The following is a 24,385-nucleotide window of genomic DNA, read 5'->3' as shown; positions in this document are numbered from 1 at the left end:
ACTGTTCAAAGTTGGGTGATTTTTCTCCAGCCGTCGCCAGTGGCCTGGGTGCGGGGTCCAGAGTCCAGAGACCGTGGATGGGCAGGCCTTCGGCACGGGTGCGAAAAAAAAAGACAAAGGTCAGGGAAACCAAGAGGATCACACACAGCATCTAGGCTGCTTAGGAACAACGAGAGGGCACGGGGAGAGGAGCCAAGAGGTGGCAGAGATGGCGCACGGCACGTGGATGGGCGGAGAGCTGGAAGGCTGGTGCTCATCAGTAGGTTTCTGGAGATGGAGAACTTCCGGTTGATGATGTAGTGGAGGGTGTGCTGTTGGTGGCGGGGATGGCAGCCTGAAATGGAGGGGGCACTTATGAGGGGAGCGGGCACTGAAGAGGCACTGGGACCTGAGAAGCTCGGGTGTGGCTGCATTCGCCAGGTAGATGCTGAAGTGGTGTAGGATTGTGGCGGGAGATCAGGCAAGGGGGCCCCAGAGATGGAGCCACAGAGTCTCCGCTGAGTAAGGGAGCGAGGCCAGGAGACAACGGGATGACCGAGGTGTGAGGTGGGGCGGGGGAGATGGTGGAATAAAACAGCATAAGCCTCAGTGGGCCCTCCTGCCTCCTGAGCCTAAGGAAGGGGTGCAGGAGGGAGGCCAACAGCGCCCTCCAGGGAGGGGGCTCTGAACGGGGGTCTGATGCCATTTCCTGGGCTGCAGGGAGGCTGGATGGCTCACCCTTTTCCAAACGTGCCCAGCTCTCCACCTAGCCCTAGGCTCTTCCATCCACCCGCCAGGTCCCCCCACCTCAGCTCCCCACTCCCACCACCTGCTCCCCATCCTGCCGGTGACTAAGGCCCAGCTGAAAACCCGCATCCGCGGTGGACGGTGGAGTTCTCCCAGTTTCCCCGCTGCCACCGTCCTGAACCGCAGACATTTGGGTGAGGTCGCATTTCACCCCGCTGAGCGCCCTGAGGGGGGCGGGCTTATCCTTGCCGCCTCCCCTAGCCCCCAGCACAGTGTCTCAGACACAAAAGGTTTATAACTCCTTAACAAATAAAGCCATATGAAAACAAAACAACCAGGTTCCAGGGTGAAATGCTGTATGCGGGAAACCAGTAAACCACGTTTAAGGCAGGCATGCAGTGGAATAATAATACCTCGCAACTGAAAGCATTTTAAATTTTGATATCTGAATTTTAATTGGTTCTTAACAAGTTATTTTTTTGGTTTTAAGAATGAATCAGAATCCTTTCTTAAAACGGGGTTTTAAAAAATAAAATGTGGTAAACTGAAATACATAGCACCACAGAAAATGGGAGAAAAAGCCACTTCGTATAATAATTTTCCCTCATGCAATTTCTGAGCCGTTGCATTCAATTAACAGAGGCCACCAATCTCGGGCTCCGACTGTTTCGGGGGGGGGGGGGGGGGGAGGTAACAATAGGTGTTTGCATTGCAGGCTGGTGGCAGAATCACCCTGGTGCAAGGATTGACTCTGGGCTGTCTTATCTGCTGAAAAAGGTGGAACAGTATTCTGGAAGCAGCTGCCATTTAACCTGACAGTTGCCCCATTTTACTGCCATGCCCTATTTTAAAATCACCTCCTGGAGCTCTGATGAAGTGCAGAAAGGGAGGAGAATGAAGCACCGCTGGCTTTGCCCAGGACACAGGAATAATATCCGTTCGCTCCACTCATGCCGTTGGCCGTCGCCAGCAAGCTTTGCCCACAGAGGGGCCTGCGCACCAGCCGTTCCAGTTTATCTACAATCTTATCGTGAGAGAAAGATCCAACGCAGTCCGGAGAGTGATCCGGCGGAACGTCCAGTCACAATAAGACGACTTCTGTTACGAAGGACCGTGAATCCCCAGTCGACTGTGGGCCCGTCTGAGCTTCCTCGGCCCGCGGAGAGCTGCCACCCAGCTGTCCTATGTCTTTGTGTTCGTGCCCACCTGGGACAAAAGGAACTGCCAGAGCTTACAGAAGCCAGCTGTCCCTTTGCAGAGCGGTAGGCCAGGGCAGGCATGCTCTCTCCAGGGCGGACGTTTCCAAGGTGTTGATGATAATGGATGAATCTTCAAGCCCAGACGGGCCACTGCACAGGGGCAGCCTCACCAGACGACTGACATCTCAACAAGGTCAGGCCAGGCCAGGGAGCGTTCCTTCCTCTGAGTAACAGCGTGACCTTTCTGCTCCCGCTCAGGGGAGGAGTCCTGTTGTGGCCGCTACGGCTTTGGCGCTCTGACCTCAACATGTGCTCATGCCTACAACACCCTGGCAACTGTCAGCCATGGAACATTCATTGTGCTCCTTCTCTGTGATGGCCATCGGGAATGCGACAACGAACACTCCTGCTCTTGAGCAGCGCTAGCTTAAGGTAGAGGCAGAGAGGAAGGTGTGTACCTCAAGGTAGATTTGAACCCAGAGCGTGTGATGGTGATACAAAGGAGGGACAGAGCAGCCACCCGAGACCCCAGGAAAAGCCTTGGAAATTCTTCCCAGAGGAGGTGCCCTCAGAATTGAAGGTCAGGTCATCAGGGTCTTGAGTACCTTGTTAGCGTATTTGAACATGATCCCAAAGACAATGGAATTTATTTATTAAAAACTTTAAAAAAAAATTTATTTCAGAAAGGAAGGGAAAGGGAGAGAGAGAATCATTGATCGGTTCCCTCCTGCATGCCCCCTACTGGGATTCGAGCCCAACACCCTTCAGTCCCCAGGCTGACGCTCTACCCACTGAGCCAAACCAGCTAGGGTCACTAAAGAATTTTTAATAGAGGAATGACACGATCCAATTTGCTTCTAGAGGATCGTTATTTTTCTTTTTTAAATATATTTTTATTAAAAAAATATAAATAAATAAATAAATAAATAAATTTTTATTGATTTTAAATAATAAGGAGGAGGGAGAGACAAAAACATCAATGATAAAAGAGAATCATTGATCTGCTGCCTCCTGCACGCCCTCTACTTGGGATCGAGTGGGCAACCCCTTGACTGGGAATCAAACCATGATTCGCTCAACCTGGTTCATAGGTGGACGCTCAATAATTATTCATCCTGCAGCCTCAAAGACTGATGGGAAGGAATGAGGTGAAGACAAAGGGACCAGGCAAATGACTCCTACAACCATCCAGGCAAAAAAGACAGACCCTGGAAAGGGAGGTGCTGGTGGACAGATTCAAGAGAGAGGAGATAAGACAGTCCAGCTTCAGAGTCTGATTACTGTGAAGTGTGAGGAGGAGCAGGGGGAGGATTCTTAGATCATTTCCAGAATTCTGCCTTAGGCAGAAATAGATTCAAGAGGAGGAACAATTTGAGGGCAGAGGATGACGTATCCAGCCCCTGGAGTCTGAGGGGCTCTTGGGACACATCAAGGTGAACAGATCCACAGCTAAAATGGAAAACAAACGCAAATGAAAATTCCCATAGACCTGCAGTGGTCAAACCGTGGGCTGTGCATTCCGTCACTGTGAGGTACATTTCGGGCTGGAGACGCTGTGGGCAGAGCAGGCTTATTACTCAGGTGAAGCTCGAGGGCGCAGAATCTGAGCCAGAGTCAAGAGGGCGCTGTGACAAACACGGAGCCAGGTGTTGGAGATGACTCACTGCCTCCCAGGCGGGGCAGTCAGAACCAGCGTGTGCTTGTGTGAGCTGTCTCCTCCGCACAGGGGCCTCGGGACAGGAAGAAGGGAGGCCTGACCCACAGGAATCTGACAGTGGATGAGCAGAAGTTAGAGAAAATTAACAGTGGGACTCCCGGAACGCATATGCCCGCGCTGGGTCCTGCCTGCTGTTGTGACATTGCTAAGGGTGCTGGTAGGTTGACACTGACAGATTAATGGGAGAACAACTCCCTAAGAGCTGTTTGAAAGAGGAGAAGCTGAAGATTTCACAGACAGGATAGGCTGAATAAATAGGTAGTGAAAGGATTTGTGCAAATATACCCAGGTGGTAGAAAAACACACAATGCAAATCAAGCCTGGCTTGATTGCCTACTGTACTGCAAAGTATTGTATTGTGGGTTATGCATGGCCAGTATCTGGGAAACAAAACCCCTTCCTGGCCCACGGGGTGTCGTCTTGTTTGTGTTTTGGACTTGACCACAATGTGAAGCAGGGCTGCCCCCAGATCTTTCCGTAACGATGCAGATGGTCTATATCAGCGGTTCTCAACCTGTGGGTCGCGACCCCTTTGGCGGTCGAACGACCCTTTCACAGGGGTCGCCGAAGACCATCCTGCATATCAGATATTTACATTACGATTCATAACAGTAGCAACATGACAGTGATGAAGTAGCAACGAAAATAATTTTATGGTTGGGTCACAACATGAGGAACTGTATTTAAAGGACCAGAAGGTTGAGAACCACTGGATATGGTCTATATGTGCGTGGTCCAATATGGCAGCCACGGACCGCATGTGGCTACCGAGCATGTGAAATGTGGCTGGTGAGACAAGGAACGGCTGACTTCTACATTTTATTTTAATTCATTTAAATTTAAAGTTAAATAGCCCCATGTGCTAGTGGCCACAGTATTGGACAGCTCAGTTCTGGGCGTTTGCTGCCTTGATGTTTGGATGGATATTCTGACTTCTTAAACCACTGCAGGTTACTTGAAGAGGCTTTATTGTAGCCTCCAAAGTTTGTGTGGAGAAACGTAGGATGGCCAGAACAATGAAAATGTTTATGTTGCGTAACCACCTTCACCTTTGCCTTACCTCACTTTCCCGGAGATCCAGGTGATCTCACTGATGTAAACACCCTGGCTCGGGCAGGCCTGGGGCAGAGCCAGCTGCTGCTGGGATCAGGTGCACTGTCACCTTCCAAAGTCAGGCTGGGCCCTTGTGACCTGCAATCTAAATATTTAGTTGTTCGGTTGATGATGGTGAAAGGACAATCATCCTTGTCCTATTAACAGAGTAAATGGTGCTCTTGAAAAACGGAGATCTCGTCTCTACTTTCTTTGCCAGTGAAGTAAATGCGGTATCTCCTCAATCCTTGAGATTTGAACATCCCCTCCAGCAAGGATACAGGATCTTGGAAGAGCAGAAGGGCCCAGGACGTCTCTTTTCATAGAAGGTTGCCGTCCCCAGGTCCTGGGCTAATCATTTTCATCATTTTCTATGGGGAAATCTGGGCTCCAGTCCCTTCCCGTGAACACGCCGGTGCCCTGTCTGTCGCAGCCAACTCCTCTAGGCCAGCAGCTGTCCCGGGGAAATGAGTTCCTGCTCATATGGAGAGACCACTTCACTTTTCAGTCTACTAACTCATCCAGCTTCCAGGTGGTTATGTGGAGCTGATGTTTATTTATTTCCCTGTCAAATTCTAATCTGATTAAACAGTTCAAAAGGTTGCACGTAGCTTTGAAAAGGGTCTAAAATGAAGTTGCCGCTTAGGTTGGCTTGTAGAAATCTGGCCCGGGGCTGAGCTGAGGTGGAAGAAGGTATTCTAGAAGCATCAGAACCTGCCCTTCCACTGACACCCGCTGGAGTATCATTTGCAAGAATAGTTGAACACCAAGGCAATTTATAATGTAATCTAATGTTAGTATGACATTGAAGCGTCTCACTCGTTCTCATAATGATCCCATGAGATAAGCATGATAATAAGTATCTCCTTGGTGGGACACTGAAGTGCTTAGAAGGAGCGCGGTTTGTGCCCGAATTCACGCTGCAGTGTGGACAGAGCTGGCCCTCGGTGAGAAGTGTGCTTTCTCCTAGGCCACACCACCAACTAACCATGGTCAGGAGGCACCAATCCACAGAACATCTCAGCACAGGCGCCATAGTCACTGCTTCATCTTAGATTGAGATTGAACACAAGCTCTGCCTGACCAGAGCTTAAAGCCACTGGCTGTGATGAGGGAGTCATGTCATAATGCAGTGGCCACCACGTTAACTGTGCACTTGGGGATCTGCCCGCCTCTAGGCAGGTGTCGGGAAATTACAGCTTGATTACTTGCCGCTAAATGCCTGTGGCTTGACAGTCAATGCCTCGCTTATTCCAGGCTCATCAGAATTGGACAGTCTGAGGCTGGGTTAAGGAATGAGAATCACAGTACATGTCAAATTGCAATACGTATGTGTTAAGTGATGGGAACTGCAATCCGTGTCAAAATTTGGTAGTGGCATGCTTCACGTCATGACTGTACAGTGGGAAAATGTCCATGGATTAAGCAATCCGCTTTCATACTACCCACTCAGGCCGAGAGTGAACTTGCCTTCAGAAACCAGAGGCAAAACGTTCCTTAGAGTTTTCAGGCACAGAAATCTCTAGAAGGAAATTACTCGGGAGGATGTTCACCTAGGGAAGAGGGCTTTGGTTAGGTTTAAACAGCTGCTCTTTCTCCTGCCCTTTTCTGACTGACCAAGGATCTCTTGCACTCTGGTGCCTGATGTGGCTTCCAATACACCGAGCTCAGAAAACTGGATCAGTCTGCCTGGGTTCTCTTGGCGAGGTGCCAATGTTCTTTTTCAGAGCCTCCTCGTGGAGACTAGCTCCAGACCTCCCTGCTAAGGAGAATCCTGTAGGAGGAGCTTTGATACATCCTTCATTCCCCCGGGATTTGAGATATAGCAGGGCAGGCCCAGACTGTGAAGGTTTAAGAACAACCAGCTCTTCATAGACATTGAGGTTGGGATCCAAACCTGGGATGGGTATTCTGCAAACCATGATCCTGGGGCCTGAGGATTTCTGGGATCTGGTTTGAGTCTCATAAGGGATCTCTGGCTTCACTCGTACCCAGCAAACGTTGAAGGATGGAGCCGGAAGGGATCAACGTTATGAGCACACAAGTCAGATGGCTGTTGAAATGTTGCGTTCGGTGACATCTCTCACCCTGCTCTTCCTGTGCCTTTGTATCCAGAGGCAAATCCTCTAGTGTCCCCCAAGGAATACCTGTCATACAGAGAGCCAAGCGGGGGTGAGTTTCACTGTGGAAAATTCTGATTTTGTCACTCTTCTTGATAGAGAAGATGCGACCTTGAAGGCTCGTGTACAATCAAGGCCCCAACCCTTGGGGTATCATTATCTGGAAAGAATTAGGATTACGTAAATAATGTTGTTTTGAGTTCTCTGACATTGAATACTCCTGTCCTTGTACTTTGGAATAGAAATTGCCAGTTTTAAGCACTTTTACCACCTATTTTTATCTTTATTTCATAATTACTTTTCTATGGACAACTATGTCCTTTGTAGATGTGGTCTGAGTGTTTTGCATTGATGATTTAAAGAATGAATAATTTTTACAGCTAAAGAAGAAAAAGATAGGAATCTGTTACCAGCTTGTCCCCCAGATAAGTTTGTGAAGAGGAGCATGAAACTTCAAGTCCTAGAATATTTCAAATGCATGAGCTTTGCCATACAAAACAACCATGACTATCTTGGGTCTTTGCATGAAAATGGAAGAACCCTGCTGCTCATTGCTTAATAAATCCAATCTAGAGAGATTGCTATATGCTAACTATTTGGCTTAAATTTACATTACTTGAAAAAAAAATCTGTCCTTGGTTTTTGTTCCTAAGTGCAAAAATATAAGAAGCTACCTTAATGCTAAAAACGTGTTGTTCTAGCCAGACTAGATTTAATTTTTGGATTAACCTCCCTCCCTAAGTTTCATCAGCATCAGGCATCACATTTTGTCCTTGAGTAACAGGAAAGATCCAGGCAACATGTTCTTCTCAGGGCTGCCAATATTGTTAGTCTCTGTCACCCTCAGACTCTAGGAGAAATCTTTTATCGTGTGATTGTATGTTCCTTAATAGGGAGTATAGATCTCTCCCAGGGATGCAGCTCCATCCATGAACATCAATCACTGATGATTTCAGGTGTACTTTGAACATTAAATAACCCAGTGTGAACATCCTAGATTAGAGAAGAAATCCCAACAAGAAGTTGATTGATATCAGGTATCCAGGACCTATCTCGGGGATCCATACCGCCAACAGAAAAGAGAGTCCATCCTCTAGAGTATGTTTCAGGCATAAAATATTAAATAAGACTTTATAAAAGGCATATTACTCATCTTAAATCAATTCACCATGCTAACAATGGGTGTTGAATGCCACTTGTGGTATTCAGCTTACATAGGATAAGGAAGATGCTTACACAGATAAGCGCTTACACATGAAATATGATCATACAGCTCCGTGGTTCAGAGAACCCTCTCTGGGCTCAGACTGCCTGCAGCAGAATCCCTACCCTACCACATACTGGCTGTAAAATCCGAGGTGAATTTTCTTAACTTTTCTAAGGCTCGGTTTTCTCCTCCATAAAGTGAGGCAAATAATATATAGAGATTTAAGAAAATTAAATAAGCTAATATGTACAAAGTACCTAGCACAGTGTGAACATTGTAAGCACTCAAATAATGATAACTACTCACTACTACTGTTATTGTCACCATTCTCATATTGCTATTATATTATATTGCTCTTTTTATTTACTATTATCATCCTAGACACAAATATTTGTACAATGGCTAGTTATTATGGGATGCAGTTATTATTGCATTTTACTCTCTTCATTTAAAATAAAAACTGGATTTGCAGTTTAATGGGTTAGACTGTAAGGAAAGAAGAGGGAGGCTGAACCAGGGTGAAGAGAAATCATGTGGCCGGGGGGTGGTACCCAGAATGGGAGCTCCTGCCGTTGCCTCTTCCTGCCCTGACCTTTAACCTTTAGGATTCTTTAACATCTCCTTTTTGTGTGGGCTTTTTCCCAAGTAACACACACACACACACACACACACACACACACACACACATACACATACACGCGCACACGCGCACACACACGCGCACACGCGCGCACACACCCCAGCAGGAGAATGTCTTCCAGAGTTCTAAGTACCTGTTTGGAAGATGACCCGTTTAATAACCAGGATCTCTCCACATTTGTCTCTTGCCCCCCAAATTGATCTCGTTTCTTCTCATTTGAGTCTCTTCTGTATTCCTGTCCTCTCAGACAAGCCTGGAGAACAAAAGAGGGTGGGTTGTTGTTTTTTTTTGTCATCTTGGGTCTATGACTAGCTTTGATAACTTTATGCTTCCTATTGTGAAGAATGTGAAATAAAGCAATGAAATAAATACACGATATATATCTGCAGGGTTGATCAATACCTGTTACCAGTATGAACACTCTCGCCCAGGCATCACTCTCTCTTCCCTTTGCCCAAAATGCCAGGTGAAACATATTAGTCATTGCTTTCATAAATTCAAACAACAAACATACTGAGAGGCATTTTGTCAAATATTTACCCAACAATTGCCTTCTCGAGGAAGGAAGTACCTAATGGACCATATTAACGTTTCTTTCTGGTCTCTTTCTCTTCATAGCTCCTCCTTCATACTCACCTCCACTCTCCTCTGTCCCCTTGGATTTCACCCTTGTTACAAGGAGAAGAATTTTCCTACTCAAGACCTTTAGCACATGCTGTTCCTTCCACTGGGAATGCCTTTCACAGGATGTTCTCTTGACAAATTAGGAACTAGCTGGGTGGCGTCTCAGGTTTCCCCTGCCTCACTGCTCTTCCCCAGGCCAACGTCATTGCTCCTTTATACATATAAAGCTTGAATTATGCGATTTCGCCCCTATTATATTTATATTTTGAGCCTGTTTCTCCTGCTGATCAGTGAGAACCCTCATGGTAAGGACCATTTCTTATCTTTTGAATCCCCCAATATCTAGCATTTAATGCTAACTGAATTGCATTTTTGTCCAGGAGGAAAGTAATCCCCAAATGTTATAAAAACATAATAAAAATAATATATATTTTTTTCATTTAAAAAAAATGAAAAGAAAATCTACTTCCAAAATATTTCTCCTCCAGTATGGGGACTGGACAAACCCAAGAATATCATGTGCTATGAGGATTTAAACTGATGATTTAAATACCCCCAAAGAGTAAAACTTCTTAGATAATTTCTACTAGGTTTGTAGAGCCAGTGACTGGATTCACCATGGCCCAGCCAGAGCCAAATTATCCACTATCATAGTAAAGAAAGGCGGTGTAAAGACCAACAGTATTGTTTCTAAACTAGGCCTGACATGTCCGCCTTCCTGCTGGATTGAGAAAGGGAAGATTTCTTGGGCATTTTTAAAAAATATATATTTTATTGATTTTTTACAGAGAGGAAGGGAGAAGGATAGAGAGCTAGAAACATCCATGAGAGAGAAACATCGATCACCTGCCTCCTGCACGCTTCCTACTGGAGATATGCCCACAACCAAGGTACATGCCCTTGACCGGAATCGAACCTGGGGCCTTTCAGTCCGCAGGCCGATGCTCTATCCACTGAGCTAAACCGGTTAGGGCTCTTGGGCATTTTTTGACTTCTGTTGGAAAAGCATCCCCTTCCTTGATGTAGAAGGACTTGCCAGGGTTTCCCGCCACGGGGAAAGCCTAATATGCTACAAGGTTAAGAATAGAAATGGCCTGATATTAACCACACATTTCCCACTTGGGAAACCAGGGAGTCAGTTACACTCTGCTTCTCAACTGAGTTGCAGGGGAAGCACTGGCCTCCAGGCTCGCGCATGGTGGCCGGTTGGTTACCTGCCGCAAGTAGGATCCCGGCTTCCCAAGAGAAATGCGCGGTTTCACCCGCCTTGCTTGGAAAGGGTGAACACTCCAAAATGGCTGTTTTTCTTTCTCACAGCTAACCTTATCTCCAAAAACTATTCCATATAGACAGTAAGCCACTGTGATAAATCCTGGGCCGTGTTTGTTTTCATAACTAATTTATTTATTTATTTATTTATTTATTTTTAAAAATATATTTTATTGATTTTTTACAGAGAGGAAGGGAGAGAGACAGAGAGTTAGAAACATCGATGAGAGAGAAACATCGATCAGCTGCCTCCTGCACATCTCCTACTGGGGATATGCCCGCAACCCAGGTACATGCCCTTGACCGGAATCGAACCTGGGACCTTTCAGTCCGCAGGCCGACGCTCTATCCACTGAGCCAAACCGGTTTCGGCTCATAACTAATTTAAACAGAAAACTCAAAAAACACTGGACAGAAACTATATAATAAATAAGATAAGCACCCAAGAGAGTTTAGCTGGAGAGCTTAGAGAAGTAGCTAAGTACAGGCCTCTCTTTTCCTGTTCCTTCTACAATGACTTGTGATGGGAGCCCCAGCTTGGGAGGAGGCCTGGCTTGGCCCATTGTTTCCTGATGCAGCAGATGTCTGTGTTACCCTAACCTACTGGTATCAAAGGAGCAAGAAAACGCTGATGGGCTGAAAGTGGAGGAACCCGTCTTAGCTAATGCTCGCAGGACCCAGGCAGATTTTGTGGGATGAACAGAATTCTTGTGGGCTGAGTGTTTTTTGAAAATTCTCTCCAAGAATGCATGCGACTTACATATTTCTTTACCAAAAGGGGATGAGGAATGGAATGATTTACAGTGTTGAAAAAAATGTTTTTCTCCTCTGGTTCCTGATCCCTTCTCTCATAGAGGAGCAAAGAGCAAACCAGTGGCAAGGTAGGTCCTTCCAATTATTTTCTTTTGATCCAGCCAAGCCATCTTTCTACGTAAATCAAACATTAAACCTCTCAAAGCCACAGCTTTGCTGAGGAGAAGGAACACAGGGACAGAGCCACGTCCAGGCTTCCAGTCCTAGAAACAGCAAGAATCCAGTCCTACTCCACCCAGGGGCTAGTTCTCCTGTTATTTGTAAATGTCAATGATGTTTTTGTTGTTGACATTGTTGTTGATGCTGACGTCATTTCTGCTCAGGGGCGGGACCTGAAGTGACAGGAGCAAAGGAGTGTGACATCACGGGATGGGGAGGAGGAATGGACTTGTAATTCACAGTCACCAGGGGCTCCCCTTATTCGGAACTTCCAAATTTTTCCCTTTCAAATTCACGTGCCTGGAGCTAGGTTGCTATAAATACATTTCTGTTCATGTGACATAACTGGCTGGGGGCAGTCTTGAAGCTGAAGGCGCGTCAGGTGACTTCTTATTCTTTCCTTTTGGGGGAGGATCAGGGCTTCCTCCTTCACTCTTTCTTGGTGTTCCCCCTCTGTTCCCCCTCCCCGCCCTCCCCCCCCAACCCCCCTTGAGCTCATCCCTCTGATTACAGCTCACGCAGACAGGCTGCCTTCTGTGCAGAAGCCACCACTGTGGGGGCAGAACACAGAACACAGAAGGTGCATCTACGCCCGTGGGGGATGACGTGGGTTTCGTGACTCACTGTAACTCAATCCTGGTAAACACAACGAACCCCAGCTCTGCCACTTTCTAGCATCGTGACCTTGGGCAGCTGACTAACTCCATTGATTCTCACTCCCCTCATCTGTCAGAGGGGCATGTGAGACGGCCTCGTGCTGCCAGAGTGTTGGGGAGCCCAAGGCACTGCTGGTCAGATGCTTAGCAGAGTGACTGGCTCATGGTGCACGCCCAATAAAAGACACTCATCACCACCACCACCATTATGATCTTAAGAGTATTTTAATTGTTTCCAATCCCATTTCTTGGTTTACTTCTATTTCTGAAGCCAGCCTTTGCCAAATAATGTGACTCTGATTTTGGTCATGGAAGAAGAAAGACTCTTTCTGTTCAGGCCTGGACGTCATCCTTGTTTTTCTGTCCCAGAAGTAGACGTGTGTTTCTAGAGCCCGCTCCTCCCCTGGCAGCCAGCTGAGGAGAACCTGTTCTAGTCGCTCAGGTGCCCTCTGGAAGCCACCTCTTCTGCACATTACAGCTGTCTGAATCAACAGGGGTGCTCAAAGCCTCTTCTGGTTCTTTGATAACCAGTCTCCTCTTTTACCCGGCCTCCTGGTGCCTTAAGCAGCCACCAATGCACCACAGGAACATTTCTCAGCCTCATAGTTGTAGCATAAACACCATCCAAGGATCCACCTCTGCATCTCAGTCAACAGTGGCCCCGGTCAAGGTTATTGTTCCTCAAACTCCGCAAGCATTTTGGCAAGTGTCTTGAATTGGTTCTTTTTGGCTGCTGTTCTTTCGATCTAACATGCATGATCCAGAGTTTGGGGTTTTAATGATCACTGGTGACATGATTAAAATTCATTAGTTTTGAGAGGTTTTAAGTAATCAAAGGTGTAAAAACAGTTTGATGTGATATTGCTCTCAAATGACTTGACCTCAGAGGTGAGCAAGTAGGAAGGGAAGTTGAATTATCTCCATTCATTCCCTCAACCTTCTGAGTGGGCGGTTCCAAACCCTCACCACCAGGCATAGCCACCTGCCATGCCCTTGAACAAGTCTGTATCACGGTCAGTATTTGATCTGTACTTGAAGGAATTAGGACAAATAAGTGACATGAGATGAAACCCATTTAAATACATTAGATAGATTATGGAAAATCATTCCAAAATGCTAAGTGTCATCTTTCTCTCAAGCTTTCAGTGGACATTAATGGCTAAATTCTGCCTCGAGGTACATAAAAACACATTTGACCAAAAGAAGAAGGAAGAAAAAAAAAGCAAAAAGCTATGCAGCATGAACACCCTTGAAGAAATAGAGCCAAATTCTGAGATGGCATATAATTATGTACTAGTTACCAGATTCTGAAATAGCATGTAATATGCCAAAGAGATGTTTATTTCCTCTTATGTTTTCAAAAGGGTCCCACCCAACCACTGAAAGGAGTAGCATCAAAATAACTCAGGGCAGGCTGAACCCTCTCCTGCTACTACACACAGACCTGCAAAGGCACTGCTAATTTGGTGCATACCAACCCTTAGCATATTTTAGGATGTAGCAGGAATAGTGTGTACAGGAGGTTTCTAAGGGCTTCAATTTGAGCCAGTTCGTTTGAGCCAGTTAAACACAGGAAGGGACGTGTGGCCAAAGTATATGATTTAGGAGGCATATCTAGTTATTAGGTCTTACACTATTTGTACACCCAGAAATGGGGACTTCCTAGTGTTCAAGCACGTCACGGCACTGTGAGTGAGAGCTGGGATTTCTACAAGTAACAACCAAGTTCATCAATGACCCGGGGATTTAATATCCACCCAATGCAAAGTCTACCTTAGTAAATTATCTAAATACATATAGGTGGCATATGGACCAAGTTATTGAGGGGTCATTAAAGACATGCAATTGATTCTTAATCCCTTACTTGAAATCCTTTCTGGAACAAGGCAAGGGATAGATTAAATAATCTAACTCATTGTGGTTCCCTTTAAAGTATTTTCTGTGGGTTGCTATATACTTACTTCAACCAATACTCAGGATGTCTTAAAGAAAACCTGATTTATTTATTTTTTGCAGACCTTGTGGTGAGTGGCTTGGAAATGCTCCACTGAGGGTGGATTTGACTTGTAGGAATAGTTACAAGTCATCTGGGTCTAATCTGATAAGCAGAGTCAGTGGTCAAATTAAGTAACACCAGCTCTCACCCAAGACAAGGTGTTTGGTTCAACAGAGAAGAATAAGCTTCCACCCCTGCCCTTAAGAAGCTGTGGTTGAGTTTGAGAGGAAGTCACACAAAAGACAGTTTCACAAGCAATGGGAGAGAGGTATGAAAAGGGAGCTGTGGTACTGAAGTGACGGAAATGTTCTAAAATCGATGGTGGTGATAGCTGCAAACTTGGTAAATTTATTGAAAGTTATTAAATTATACACCTAAAACAGGTGAATTTTATAATATGTAAATTATAACTCACTGAAGTTTGTTTTTTTGTTTTGTTTTTTGAAAAAAGGTGCTATAGGAGTACAGAGGTTCCCTTTGACTCTAAATTAAAACGGGGCTTCTCACCATCCTTGTCAAGAGAGTAACATAAAGAAGGGTGAAGAAGAGGTTAGAGACATGATTGAGTTCAGGCTGTCTTGCTGTGGTTCTTGGGTCTTGGACCCGACCTTAAGTGAGGGAAACAACCGAAGGTTTTCATGCATTCCAATGGCACAGTCAAATTCACATTTTAGATAGATTTCAAGAAGCAGGCTGGAGGCAAGGAGACCGGTGATAAGGATATTGTAATAGTCTTGGAGAGAAATGACAGAGGGTGAAACCAGGGTGGTGGCAATAGGATAAAAGGAAGACACAAGGTCATGAGCTTTTCAGTAAACTTGGCAGGAGCGGGTGATAGTGGGATGTGCGTGGTGAGGAAGGAGGAGTCAGGGAAGGTTTAGGCCACTATCACCAGACAGGGGATAGAGAGGAGGGAGGCAGGAGGAAGGATATGAGGAGTGCAACCGTGGTCCTGCTGAATTTGAGGTGCCTATGCGACATCCAGATGGAGATGTCCAACAACAGTGTGCATCTGATGCTGACACTTTGGGAAGACTCAGGTTACAAGTCATTAGTATATGAGTTGTGGTTAAAAACATAGGAGGGGCCCTAGCCGGTTTGGCTTTGTGGATAGAACATCGGCCTGCGAACCAAAGGGTCCTGGCTTCGATTCCAGTCAAGGGCACATGCCCGGGTTGCGGGCTCGGTCCCCAGTGGGGGGTATGCAGGAGGTAGCTGGTCAGTGGTTCTCTCTCATCATTGATGTTTCTCTCTCCCCCTCTCTCTTCCTCTCTGAAATCAATACAAATTGTTTCTTCTGTTTTAAAATAGGATTTAAAACTCATTTAAAGATTTCTTTTCCTTTTTTAAAAAAAAAAATTCTGAAACAGACCTGTTTTGTACCAAGTTATTTTTGGGATAAATTTTACTGGTTGCTGTTGTGGAGGAGGTGGCATTTTCACCTTTGCCATAATAAACAGAAACGTGTGTAGAAAAAAAATATATATGTGTGTGTGTGTGTGTGTGTGTATATATATATATATTTAAAAAAACATAGGAGGGGATTTGCCCAGCTGATATGGCTCAGTGGTTGAGTCAAGAGGTCCCTGATTAGATTCCCAGTCAGGGCACATGCCCGGGGTTTCAGGCTCCATCCCCAGTAGGGGAGCGTAGGGGAGGCATCCGATCGATGTCTCTCTCTCATCAATGTTTCTATCTCTCTATCCCTCTCCCTTTTTCTCTCTCTAAAATCAATAAAAATGTATTTTAAATCAAAATATGAGGGGATGAGATGGGTCATGGTGATGTAGTGAATTAGAAAAAAACTGGGTGGAGGATAGAAAACTGGGGGAACTAACATTTGAGGGGTGAGAAGAAGAGTGTGAGAGAAACAGAAGGGACATCTGGAGGGTGTGATGTCGTAATGCCAAAGGAGTAATGTTTCCAGAAAAAAAATTGTTAAACGTAGATAAAGCTCCAGAAAACAAAGGCTAAAAACGTGAGCTTTGAAAAAACAGTAGCTAAGTTAAAAACAGTGATGATAACAGAGGGAGATGATGGACCAGTGAACATGTGGCGGTGTGTCATCCTTTGTTCCTTCCTTTCTCTCATCCCCCCTCTCCAGCTATCAGCAAGGTGTCTGTGTTGCTTCTGTTTCCTGGGTCAGGCCACTTCTTGCGACCTCTACTCCTACCGTTCTGGCCGAGCCACCAGCATCTCTCCCTAAATTTCCACAGTAGTTTCCTTACTAGATTTTTTGCTGTTTCTCTTGACTCTCTCAGACCTTTCCCCACACAGCAGCCAGAGAGATGTTTTAAAAATGTCGATCAGATCATACCGCTCCTCTGCTTAAAGTCATCCAATAATTCAAAAAATAAAAGAGAAGAAAGAAAATCATCCAATAATTCTCATTGCGATCAGAATAAACTCCAAATACCGAGCTTTGTCCTAAAAACACAACCTGGCCCACCCTCGCCCTTGGCCCATGTGTTTTGGCCTTTCTGGCCTTCTTTTGTTTCCTCAGATGCTCCCGGTTAGTTCCTGCCTCAGGGCCTTTGCACTCGCTTCCCTTCTGCTCAGGATGTTCTGGCCGGCTCTTCCCCATCATTTGCTTGCACAGCCAAAGCTACTTCCTCAAAGAGGACTTTCCTGCCTGTTTAAAGGAGCATCACCCCCACCCCCATTACCCTGGTTTTATCGGCCTCATTATATTCATCGGTAACTGAAGGGATCTTACATAATTATTTACTTGTGTGTATTATTTGTTTCTCGATTCTAGGGTAAGAACTCTGGGAGAAAAGGGACTTTGTTCAGGACATAGTAGGCACTTAAGTATTCTTACTTAGAAGAATAGTGTTGAAAGTGCTCTTATGAATAAGAACAGTGTTGAAAGCCCAACAGAGATTAGAAAATGAAACTGCAGGGGCTCTAAGCCACACACACTTGTGTGATTTTTGTTTTTCAACAGAGACCATAAGAAAAGGTTGATTATCTCATGTGCCTGTGCTGAAGACAGTTTCCAACAAGTGTTTCGAAACATGGACAGGGTGGCAGAGGCATCTTTGTGAAAAGTAGAAGCACTCCCAGCATGGCCAGTTCGAATATTTATGTTCTTACTTATCGTATACAAATTCCCTCAGTTTTATAGTCTTGTAGGTAGGTGTGTTGCCAAGTTGCGGGAGAAATCTGCTGACTCCGTTTCCAGCCCCAGCGCGAAGCTGTGTTACACGGGTGAAATCAGGTTACTGAGATAGGTCTGGTTTCCTTGGTGACCTGGAAGGTTCAGTTATATTTGAAATCGCTGAGGAGGAGGAGAACCTGATAACAGCAGTTCTGTGTCTTCCTTAGGGAAGGAGCACTTTTTGATCCTTAGTCGAGGCTGACGACATGCCTCCTGGGTTGGTGAGGGTTGACCTCCGGGCCAGCGCCAGCCAGCCAGCCAGCGGGCTGAATGACACGTCCAAAGTGTGTCCTATGCCAGCGCTGGGTAATTGCATCATGACTCCTCGGGCTCTCTGTTTTGTTTTGTTTCTGCAGGTAAACGCTGTAACTAGGGTGACGGATAGCTAGCTTACTGTGGAATGTGCTAACCATCTTTCTCTGGCAGGATGACAACAAAGGGCCAAGTCATTTTATAAATGGTAGGGCAACCCAATCTACTCCGTAATGTCTTTTTCCTTGGTAGCTGGTTTATCAAATTTAAGCCCTCATGCCATTTGTTGGCAAGGTTTGTGTGCCAAGGTCTGTGCTAAATACTTTTCAAAGGTTATCTCATTTCATTCCCAGGGCAATATTAGGGGGTGGGTACTATTATTATCCTCATTTTACAGATGAGGAAGCTGAGACTCAGAGGCGACGTGGCTTTTCAGGATCACACATCTTGTAAGTGCTGGCTTTGGGGTTTTAGAAAATGATCGCTGCTGATGCTGTCTGCTGAATTCTCTCCTAATACTGTAAGCCACGGTGGGAGGTAACTCTCGTTTTCTGCAATTACTGTACCTGATATTCAGCCTCCACCTTGTGCTGCATGTCCCGCAGAGATTGAGCATCACTGAGGAACTTCTGTCTGTCCCTTGCTTCATGCAACATGATTCTTAATCCCCGACCTGCATATGAAGGAGAAATAAATGTGCTGTGACAGAACCCTTTGTGACTTTGCTGTATTTGGAATTAGTATCATTGCGTTCATTCCCCTTATTAATCTAATTTCCACTGTTTGAAAGGCACAGATGCTCCTTTCAGACTGAAGGGACTCTTTGTATCAGTGTGGATGCCCTTACCACCCTCCAGTTCTGGGCGTAAATAATGCAGCCATCAGCTGGCTTTGGTGATCCTGTCTTGGTTAGTCACAGGAGTTAGACCGACAGACACTTGATTCAGAAGAAGGCCTACAAAGTGACAAAAAAGAAAACCCAAGAACCTAGCTAAGTTATCAGTGACTGAAGTTATGAGCCCCTGGGAAGTGAAAGTCATTTATTCAACAATGATTGCACCCCTAATTCCAACCCAGGCGCTATGCTGGGCACAGGGGTCTATAGCACTGGGCAAGATGAATGTGGCCCCTGCCTTGAGGTGTTTGCGGTCTAGGGAGAAAAGACTGACATTGAACAAGTGAACCTTAATTGTGATAAATGCTATGGAGACGTATGGGGTTCCCTGAGAGTGTTATTATGGGGGGTGGGGGGGGGCATAACCTGGGCCAAGAGGCCAGGTGTTCCTTAGGAAATGACGCTGGTTTGCGAAGGAGCGAGGCAGGTAAGAAGCAGGACAGAGAGCATCTCGGACAGAAAGGACGGCAGGTGCAGAAACTGCAGGGCAGGAAGGGGCTGAGGTGGATGAGAAGCAGGCGGCCAGGGCAGTTGGAGCACAGAGATGGGGAGAACAGCACTAAAGGGCTGGAAGGTGGGCAGGAGCCAGCTCATGGGGGTGGGGCCTTGAAGCTCATGAGCCATAGCAGGACGCTGTAAGGTTCCAGTCTGGGGAGTAGATTTGCATTTTTAAAAGGTCCCAATAGCTGTTATATGGAGAATAGATGGGGGGGGGGGGTTTCAGTAAAAGTGGAAGTGGAAAGACCATTGGGAACATACTATAGTATCCAGATGAGATAAGATAGTGACCAGACTTAGGTAGCAAAAGTGGAGATGAGGAAGAGGAAGAGGTGGGGGATGAGGGGAAGGAGGAGGGGGATGAGGGGAAGGAGGAGGAGGAAGAGGAGATCAAAGGTACTATTTATTGAGCCTCTGCAAGTTATAAACATGTATACATATTAACTCATTCAGATCCTCACAACCACCCTCTGAGGCAGGCACTGTATCTCTATATTGTAGCAGAGGAAACGGAGACCAAGGAATTCCGTAACTTGCCTAAGGTTAGAGAAATACTAAGTGGAAAGGTTGAGATTTGAACCCAGAGAGTCTCAGGCCAGTGCCCACAGGAGATACGCAGGAGAGGAAGTCATCAGGAGTTGGTGATGACATGAATGGTCTGGGAGAGGGAAAGTGAGATAGAAACATCAATGATGAGAGAGAATCACTGATGGGCTGCCTCCTGCGTGCCCCCTACTGGGGATGGAGCCCACAACCCGGGCATGTGCCCTTGACCGGAATCAAACCCGGGACCCTTCAGTCCATAGGCCGACACTCTATCCCCTGAGCTAAACCAGTGAGGGCTCTACATGTATTTTTTAATGACCATGTGACAGGTGCTGTCTAGGCTTTGGGGAAACCGCAGGATCAGACAGACAACATTCCTGCCCCCAGGTGTCTACATTCTGCCACTTTTCTTCATTCTCTGTGTTTTCAGTTATGCAGACATTGGCGGAATCAGCTTGCCCCTGATTCATGGTGACCCAGTGTCTGGTCTTGTTGCTGTGAAATCTTCCCAGGTTCATCGTCTAGCCCTGAGCAACAGGAAGAACTAGTGTGGGTCCCTCAGGGGTTATTTTATCTTAAGTACAGAAACATGGTCCTTTAAGAGTCGAATCTAAAACTAGTTTAATAGGCAGTTCCACAATCTATACACAAAACCTAAATCTCTGAGCCTTTTAAAAGTCACTTATGAGATTATATTTTATTTTTTATTTTAATCCTCACCTGGGGATATGTTTAGTGATTTTAAAGAGAGAGGAAGGGAGGGAAGGAGGAGAGGGAAGAGAGAGAGTAACATCGATGTGAGAGAGAAACATGGATTGGTTGCCTCCCATATGCACCCTGACCAGGGATCGAACCCACAACTTAAGTATGTGCTCCAGCCGGGAATCAAACCCGCAACCTTTTTGGTGTATGCAGCGATGCTCCAACCAACTGAGCCATCTAGTCAGGGCAAGAGATTATATTTTAAAAGATCACTTTTAACTTTTCACATGAATTTGTACTTGCATAAAATGAAGTTCCTACCCTTTTCAGAAAACGATGGTGTTAAAACAGGCAGAAAGATGAACCCCTGATGCTACCGTTGGAAAGAGAAGCCTGTCTGAATATTAATCAGGCCGAGAACATAAGGAATCATAATGAAAATATGTTAATGGTTGCTAAAGGGGCACGTGCCAGAGTCCACTGGATGACACGTTCTGGTTACAAAGTTAATGTAGAAAAGCCAGCTAATCTATCCTGCTTTAATGCGGTGTTATTTTAAGGAGGCTTCCAAATCAAGAGCCATGAAATAACTTTGTTTAAATAGGTAGGAAATAACACTATTTGAATTACTTGCTAGGTTACCGCTGACTTCACAATCACCTGCCAAATAAAGGACTTTACAATTGCCTACAGAAGTCTCTCTTCCCTCCCATAAACTCTCTATGGATAGACTTTACCGTAAAAATGATTATTTAGAAGCATCATGGTGCCACATGTGATTTTTTTTATTTAAATACATCAATACTTTGTGAGATTAAACAAATACTATCGGACTAAGGAAACAGATTGTGAGAGGCAGATCCAGGAGATGGGTGATCGCCACCGTTTAGGCAAACATTCTCCACATTTCTGAAGTGTCCCTTGAACTTCATACTGCACTGCAGGTTTGAAAAACTGACCAGGATGAACAAGAAACAGAAATGACTGTATGGAAATAAATCCACATGATATCACGCTTGATCCGTGGATCTTAGCTTTGAGGGCCTACTCAACCAGATGGCCATTTGAAGCCGGAAAATTTTCCTCAGCAAATACAGACAGGTGGAAGGGGGGAGAATGATGCTAAAACGTGGGCAAGGCAAAGATTTCTAAAATAGCATCCCGTATTCGCTTGTTTCTCACCTTTGAACTGCTTTTCAATTTAAAACCCACTCATGGTCGTGCACGCTTCTGTTTTAAGTCTCTGGTGATACTATATTGGGCCAAATCTGTGCTTTAGACATCAACATAAGAAACCATTTTAAATTGGGAGGGAAAAGAAAAGGGGAAGGAAGTAGGAGGCATGTGGGAAAGCAAGAGTGATGATCCTTCTTGGCCTCAAAATTCTACGTATCTGTGAAATTTCAATGAGGAATATTCTAAGAACTTGGTGACATATGCATTCCTCTCTCGTGTAAATTTCCAACAAATTCCAATTTCCCTGACTAAGGAGAGCAGAATCTGATTGCGTGAATATTTTTCAGTTCTCTAAAAATAAAAAAAAATATATATATATCTACAGCTATGCTTTTCTGTTCTGTGGCCACATTTGTCAGAATTTATTTGAAGGGATTTCTTTTTAATCACCATCGAGCTATTTCACTGTTTCCTTACTATGTTCTCATATTAGAGATACCATTAAAGTTAATATTTTATTGGTTCAGCAATAAGGAAAAATGTAAACTTAAGCCCCTCTTTAGGCTGAAGTCTCCTTTGAAACAAAACCCAAATGGCCATATTAATACCTGACAATCCTGTGTATAAAGTCCCCCTAAGATGTACAAATTGCCAGTTATAAAAACAGCCATAGGGATATAAATACAGCATAGGGAATCTAGTCAATAATATTTTAATAGCTATGTCTAGTGTCAGATGGGTACTAGACTTATCGGGGCAATCACTTCCGTAAGTTAAATAAATGTCTCATCACTGTGTTGCACACCTGAAACCAATATAATAGTGTATGTCAACCATAATTTGAAAAATAAAAAATATTAATGCTTCCTGTTCCACCACTGAGTGCCTAGGACTTGGGAGATCTTATTCATCCGTTTACACAGTTCATTTGTAATGCCAAATATCTCAGGTTTTGTTTAAATCTTAGCTTTAAAAGACTTAGAGTTTCAAAATCTTATTAAAATGTCTTGAGTCTAAGCAACAAAGATGAGTGATTCTGGCCTCACGCCCCGATACTGAGAGAATACTGTGACCAAAATTAAAGAACAGGAATTGAGGGGTGGAGGGGTGTGATTTGACTCTTCCAGTCAGTTTGGCTTAGGAAATCAGGGGCTGGCCGAGGGGAGGAGGGGGGGTGCGGCGGGTGTCCTTGGGGGTGACTCTTCACTGCATTGTGAAACGGTGAGAGAGATGGGCGGCCACACGCTGACCATCGCTTCAGTGGGTGGGTGGTCATGTCAAGCAACAGCAACAATTCCGCACGCAGAGGCCGAGGGGCCACGTGCACCTCTCCTGGACCGCCGGCCAGGGCAGTCGCGGGCAAGTTGTGTAGGGGCGGGCGGCTGCCAGCTGCAAATAAATGATCAGAGTCCCGCAACCAGTCCCTCGGAGCCAGAAAAAGCGGCGTGGTAACAGCAGGAGGGAGGGGGAGGAGCGAGGGGCCAGGGGGCCTCATTTCCCCGCGGAATCGTTTTAGTCAAAGGAGAGGCTGTCCCCTTCCCCGCCCCCCACCTCCGCGGAGGACTAGGGGCAGCTGGGGCGGCTGGGGCTGGGCCGTTACCTGGCAGGTCAGTCCTTTCTCCCCTGCGAGGGGCTAAGGGGCCCAGGGGCGGGGCAGTCAGGCAGGTCCCTGGTGGAGGAGCGGCCCATCAATCGCACCTTGGAGGCCGTCCCTGTGCTCCTCTTCCTTCTCCTCCTCTTTCCTCTCCCCTCCCTCTACCGGCCCCTCTTCTTCTTCCTCCTCCCCGGCTTTCCTCGGTGGCTGCCGGCCTTTCTAGGGGCGGAGGCGGTGGGGGCGGCTCTCTGGCGTCCTCCCGTTTCCCTGGCAACCGGCCCCCTCCTTCCACGCGAGAGCTGGGGGCCCTGGCGTGGAGGTAGGGTGGGGGTTGCGGCCCGTGGTCCTGAGCAGGGACTTGGGGTGCTCTCTGGTTGCCGTGGGAACGAGTGAGATGCGGTGGCGAAGGCAAAAAACAAAACAAAACGGTGATAGCTGAGGGCGGAGAAGAGATACAGGAGACGGATTGGCTTTGTCTTGATTTCCAAACCCAAACCTAGATACTGAGGCCTACATTCCTGCCCCGAATCCGTGCTGTGCTTTGTAAAGAATGAGACTAGAAAACGAGAGAGGGGAATATTTTTAATTGAATAAAAGAATATTAAAGACAGTACATAGGTAGAGGGAGAGTGCAGGTGGGGGGTGTGAGCTATGCAGGGGGTCTCTGAAATGCCTGCTTCAACCTGAAAGGAAGACACGAATGATTAAGGGCAGCAGAACCAGATAAGAAGCCACCTAGCTCCCGGTTATCAGTTATCTTGGCTGCCTTTCCCTAGGAAGCAGGTTCTTAGAGGTTTAGGGCAGTGCCCACAGAACCTTGCCCTCCCTCTGCCAGGTTTCCTTGTCTGTGGTTTGCATAGGCAAAGATGATTCTGCCATTTATTTTGCATACAGGGTGGGGCAAAAGTAGGTGTACAGCTGTGAGTACATGAAACAGAGTTTATTCTTGTATTATTATTTATTAACTAGAGGCCAAGTGCATGAAATTCATGCACTCAGGGGGGGTTCCTCAGCCCAGCCTGGGCCCCTTTGCAGTCCAGGAGCCCTTGGAGCCTGTCCAACTGCCGCTGAAGTGGGAGAGACTCCAGCCACCTTCACTGTGCTCGCCAGCGGTGAGCCTGACTTCTGGTTGAGTGGCGCTCCCCATGTGGGAGCGCACTGACCACCAGGGGGCAGCTCCTGCAGTGAGCATCTGCCCCCCTGGTGGTCAGTGTGCATCATAGTGACTGGGTCGTTACACCATTCAGTTGATTTGCATATTAGCCTTTTATTATATAGGATTGTATTATTTTCCATACAACTGTAAACCGAGTTTTACCACACCCTGTATTAGGGCACTCAATA

The 24,385-nt window shown here is 46.0% G+C and overlaps 1 protein-coding gene across 2 annotated transcripts in view; it reads right to left on the bottom strand.

The window, feature by feature from the left end:
• Positions 1 to 18,286, bottom strand: part of MARCHF10 (membrane associated ring-CH-type finger 10) — an 84,373-nt gene extending 66,087 nt beyond the window's left edge. For both annotated transcript variants that reach the window (XM_036338797.1, XM_036338798.1), the window contains exons 1-2: positions 18,197 to 18,286; positions 8,835 to 8,954 (exon numbers count right to left, since the gene is read on the bottom strand). In XM_036338797.1, the coding sequence (XP_036194690.1) occupies positions 8,835 to 8,954; positions 18,197 to 18,286 (210 nt within the window). The remainder of the gene's footprint in view (positions 1 to 8,834; positions 8,955 to 18,196) is intronic.
• Positions 18,287 to 24,385: the final 6,099 nt, after the last annotated feature.

Source organism: Myotis myotis, unplaced genomic scaffold (assembly GCF_014108235.1).
Source record: "Myotis myotis isolate mMyoMyo1 unplaced genomic scaffold, mMyoMyo1.p scaffold_m19_p_17, whole genome shotgun sequence".
Taxonomy (NCBI): domain Eukaryota; kingdom Metazoa; phylum Chordata; class Mammalia; order Chiroptera; family Vespertilionidae; genus Myotis; species Myotis myotis.
The sequence above is the reverse complement of the archived record's forward strand: the minus strand, read 5'-3'. Positions and strand labels throughout refer to the sequence as shown.